The sequence below is a fragment of the Aulonocara sp. 'chitande type north' Nkhata Bay genome, linkage group LG19 (genome assembly GCF_057382095.1).
Source record: "Aulonocara sp. 'chitande type north' Nkhata Bay isolate Kocher_YH1m ecotype deep benthic linkage group LG19, A_spYH_male_GT1.1, whole genome shotgun sequence".
Classification (NCBI taxonomy): domain Eukaryota; kingdom Metazoa; phylum Chordata; class Actinopteri; order Cichliformes; family Cichlidae; genus Aulonocara; species Aulonocara sp. 'chitande type north' Nkhata Bay.
In genome coordinates, this window is record NC_141362.1 from 12651029 (window position 1) to 12656053 (window position 5025).

At 39.7% G+C, this 5025-nt stretch overlaps 1 protein-coding gene across 2 annotated transcripts; it reads left to right on the plus strand.

Annotated features, from left to right (window-relative positions):
- The first annotated feature begins 1781 nt into the window (after positions 1-1781).
- nkx2.4a (NK2 homeobox 4a) lies at positions 1782-4266 on the plus strand. 2 transcript variants are annotated; one of them, XM_086274547.1, is made up of 2 exons: positions 1782-2363; positions 2865-4266. In XM_086274547.1, exons 1-2 carry the CDS (start codon positions 1994-1996, stop codon positions 3545-3547), a joined length of 1053 nt encoding a protein of 350 aa, XP_086130673.1. In that variant the 5' UTR covers positions 1782-1993; the 3' UTR covers positions 3548-4266. The 2 variants fall into 2 exon arrangements, with proteins under 2 accessions (XP_086130673.1, XP_086130674.1); XM_086274548.1 differs by having other exon boundaries at positions 2892-4266.
- Positions 4267-5025: the final 759 nt, after the last annotated feature.

Here is a 5025-nt window from a genome sequence, read left to right on the forward strand (position 1 = left end):
GCGCCTATAAGAGTTGCATGCAGCCTACCAGCTCCACATTTTTATGGGATCCTAATGTGGAGGGTTTGTGGACCGGGTCCTGCTCTCTGACTCAGTAATCCACAAGGTTGAGAGGTTTGCCTCATTTACATAATGTTAGAGGTCTGGGCCGAGGCCTACTTTTCTTTTCTACTTGAAAAGACACCATGCTGCTGTTCCCAAAAGAGTGGAAAAGGCTCACAGACGTCTGGACAAGCATAGGTGTATTTTCAGGTAGGAAATATTACTCTAAAAAAGGCTAATTTACCCTAATTTATGTTCTAATAGAAATAGCTTTTCGGGAGATTCTTTATTTTACACAGGTTAGACCGCATTCTTTTCAAACGCCATTTTTTCTTTTCTTTTTGTCTTCAGTGTCTTTCTGACAACTCCAGCTGACTTTGGAAAAAGCACGCACTGTTTTGTTTTCCTGAAGAACAATAAAGCCCAGCCACTTCACATTAAATCCGCCGCGGAGTGCGGGCATCTGGGGGGAAAGAAAAATAAGAAATCCGGCTTCTGAAATATGCATAGGAAAAAATGAATGATTACAATCAGCCTATCAACTTAACCGCAGATTGCTGTTCTTGATATTTCTCTATAATTGATGGCTGACCATGTCACATCTTCATTTACTCAATTAGGGTAGGTAGCTACTTGCTGCCATGCCATGGCAAATTACATTAGTGGCTTCATGCAGACGAGTGGTTCCTTCCTACAATAATGAAGACAGCGACACATTTCACGTCTGGAAAATAACCTCCGAGCAGAGCACCTGTTCCCATTGTTGTCTGCAGTATTATGGTGATGATAAAGTTAAAAAAAAATTCAGAGGAAACATTATCATTGTTATGAAAACATATTTTCCAAGAGGAATTGTAGCGGCAAGTCTTTATTACTGAGTAGTTATCAGATATAGGCGTCATAAATCAGTTTAGAAATAAATGACAAATTGAGAAGTTTTTATTAACCACTGTTCGCCGTTTCTAGCGGCTCTTTTCTCATTTGACCCTCTTGTTTTGTTCCTCTTCCTCTTATTCTTCCCCTGGCGCCAGTCAGTTTGCTCAGAGATTACAATGTCAGGTCAAGACTGCAAAGTGTCGTTAATGCATGTTGACCAGACTCGAGGGTTTGAGGCTTAAAATAGTGCACCAAGTCTAATATAATTGTAGATGCCTAAGAAGTATAGGTTAAAAAAAAAAAAAAAAGAAGTAATTTCCTCCCTTTTGATCCTAAATTAGGTTATATGGAGTCGGATGCTGTATGATTAGTTTCGGAAAAATATAATTTACAAATTCGTTTATGTCTTTTGCTGTGTGAGTGCTGTGTAATGGCAAAGAGTTTTGGACCCATACTGCATTTTTCAACATATTTTTCTTTCTTTTCTTTTTTTCTTTTTGAGCTTATTTGGACTTGTTCCTCTTCGCTGGGATAAAATGATGCTCAAGAAGCATAAACGAGCATACAACTTCATTGTGACTCTTTGATGATACTCGGTGGCCCTTATGTCTGTTCAAAGTGCTCTCAAAGTTTCTAGAAAGAGTGGAATTCCCTACTGACGCAAAATAGTCATATGTGGTCAGATCAGCTGATGTGCGGAACATAATGGGATATTCTCACCTGTATGTAGCTGCTGCAAACACAGAATCGTGAGTATGTGTCGTAGTTTTATTCACGTATACAAGTTAATACAAAGCAAAGTGTGTTTTCATGAATTATTTCCCTAAAATGTCAATGACTATTGTTTGCTGGTTTAGGAGTTTTGCTCCGCCCCCTGTGTTTGTCGTAAACCTGGCTCCTGGCTCCAATAAACCCGGGCTAAGAGCGCCCTGGGCTCGCCTCCTTCTCTAAGGCGATCAATAGGATCTCAGGCGCACTACAAGCACTCTCTTACGTAGACATCCACCAAGGAGAGAGCCGATACAACAACACGGTTGATCTGCTCAAACACAAAAATCTACCTGCTTTCTGAATCATGTCGTTGAGCCCAAAGCACACAACGCCTTTTTCAGTGACAGATATTTTGAGTCCAATCGAGGAGACCTACAAGAAGTTTAGTGGCATGGACGGCGCAGGGAACCTAACCTCTCCACTGGGAGCCTACCGACAGCCTCAGGTGTCTCAGACCGGCATGCAACAGCACTCCATGGGCCATAACGCCACGGTGGCCACCACTTACCACATGCCGCACAGCGTCTCCCAGTTCTCCCACAGCGCAATGGGAGGATACTGCAATGGAAGCATTGGCAACATGGGAGATCTTCCGTCGTACCAGGAAAGCATGCGGAATAGTGCAGCAGCAACAGGGTGGTACAGCGCCAACCCTGATCCAAGATACTCCACAAGTAAGTTCGATTCTCCTTTTATCAACACTTTTCACACTTTTTTTAATCTTCGTAAAACCACAAATGAATTTTGAGAGTGACCGTTAAAAACGCACACGACTAACCTGTAGTTTCTTTTTGTTTGTTTTTTATATGTTAATTTAAAAATGATATATATTGTCCGCTATTTTACAAAATATCTTGTTTTAAATGACTGTTTATGCTGATGAAAACCGAAAAGGAGATCATTCTTTGGCTCAGTCTGACTCGACTTTTTTAAAATTTTGGAATAAGAAACAATTTTAAAGCAATAATTTGATAATTTATTATTATTATTATTATTATTATTATTATTATTATTATTATTATTATTATTATTATTATTATTATTATTATTATTATATGTTTTTGTTTGTTTATATTTTCCAACTTCAGCCAATAATCAATAAAGACTACTTCAGGCGAAATAGTGTTCTCCTCTTCTGTTTATTGAACGCATGTATATGTATGTATATTTTTAAGTTTCTAGATTCATGGGACCTTCCACAGGTATGAACATGACCGGCATGGGGAGTCTCACAGGAATGGCGGACGCCACCAAAGCCATGCCGGCTCTCCACGCTGCGCCCAGGAGGAAACGGCGCGTCCTGTTCTCACAGGCTCAGGTCTACGAGCTCGAGAGGAGGTTTAAGCAACAGAAATACCTGTCTGCGCCTGAAAGGGAGCACCTGGCCAGTATGATACACCTGACGCCGACTCAGGTGAAGATCTGGTTTCAGAACCACCGGTACAAGATGAAGCGCCAGGCCAAGGACAAGGCAGCGCAACAGATGCAGCAACAGGACGGTTCTCTGTGCCAACAGCAGGCGCAGTCCCCCAGGCGCGTAGCGGTGCCTGTTCTGGTGAAGGACGGTAAACCGTGCCAGAACGGCTCAAATACGCCAACGCCGAACCAGCAGCAGGTACAACAGAACCAACAGCAAAGCCAACAACAGAGCGGAGCTGGAGTCGTGCTCGCATCCTCCACCAACAGCCTCAGCCAGCATCAAAGCCAGCAGCAGGTGAACACTTTGGAGCTGGAAGAGATGTCGCCCAGCCCTCCCTCGCTGCACAGCCAGCTGAACATGGCACAGATAGACACATCTGCTGTAGATTACACCAGTAACATGGTCAGCTCAAACCTCCTGTACGGCAGAACGTGGTAGGACCTAATACAGTACTGTCACTTTCCACTTTTTCTATGTGAACCTGCGGATGAGCCCATGCAAAACAAAACACTGCAATACATACATATATATATATATATATATACATACACACATATATATATATATGTATATATATATTCTCGCTGAGGGCTTAAAATGGGGCCCTTTGGCTTTGGAGGGTGTTGAAGTGGGCAAGGGGCGCACAGAGGCGCACCAGCTGATCAGGGCACATTTTCTTGACATCTCTGACAGGGGAGTCTATTTTTGAACTTTGCAGAAATGGCCGCCCTTCAAAGCAATTATGTCGTTTCTGGACCTTTTGTAATCCATGTTTTGGACCTTCCTCATGATGTTTTAAACGTAGTCTATGTTGGTGAAACAAAAAGGAATGCTGCTTCACTTGAGTTCGGACTGGGGGAGAGGTGGGATCAGGTTCGAAGTACACTAAGCCACCACTCCTTATTTGCGGTGATAACCTGGTATTTTATCATATTAATATTGTAAACTAATGTATTCATTTAGACTTATTGAATAAAGTAGGGACTTGTATATTTGGCTAACACACAAGAATGCGTTTAACTGTATAATAATCGTTATTGCGTCCACTTTTATGTTTTCTTTATTCTTTTGTAAGTTAAAAAGGAACAAATGCGTGATGGCTGCTGTATATGTTTCAAAACCAATTGAACGTTAACAATAAATAACTTGAAGTGTGAGAGCTATTCCTGAACAAGTAATTTTTTAAAAGGCATCTGTTTTGGAGTGCATTTTCATTATGTTGTGATTGAGACCAAATTGAGCTGGAAAGCAAGGTCGATGAGGGAGCCAGCATTGTTCAGGTGACATTTTGGAGGGCTGCCTTTCATGGGAAATGTCTGCAAGAGTCTAAGACCGGGAAATCACCCTTTTTTTAAAAAAAAACAAAACAACAAAAAAACTATCACTTTTTAGCAGCCTCGATCTTGGGATTAATTCATGCTTCACTACATTAATAGATATTTTTTTCTTTCCTTTAAATCAACTAAACAATTCAATCATATTGATCTTAATCTTTTTAATAGGCCCAGACGTTGGTTTTGCGCTGTGCAATTGGCCAATTTTATTGTGAATGCAAGCGTCTGTGGAATGCACAATGATCACCAATTATTGGAAATGGGAATCTTATAAATAGTAGGTATAGTATGTAAAAGAACGAGATGCATGCTCCACATTATTATTATGTGACCTCAGAGTTAATGACAGTAATCACAGAACAGCTATTATTATTATTATTATTATTATTATTATTATTATTATTATTATTATTATTATTATTATTATTATTATTATTATTATTATTATTATTATTATTATCACAATAAACATTTGTATCATCGTTGTAAAATCAAATAGGAACAATTGTATTATTACTTTTGTTATATTTTATATATTTTTTTAATGAATTAATGTTTTTTTTTTTATTATTCAAAACTGAA

Excerpts from the sequence above, each read along its gene's own strand:
- nkx2.4a (XM_086274547.1), top strand. The coding sequence starts at position 1,994 with ATGTCGTTGAGCCCAAAGCACACAACGCCTTTTTCAGTGACAGATATT. Across the intron at positions 2,364-2,864 it reads TGATCCAAGATACTCCACAA|TTTCTAGATTCATGGGACCT; the intron begins GTAAGTTCGATT and ends TATATTTTTAAG.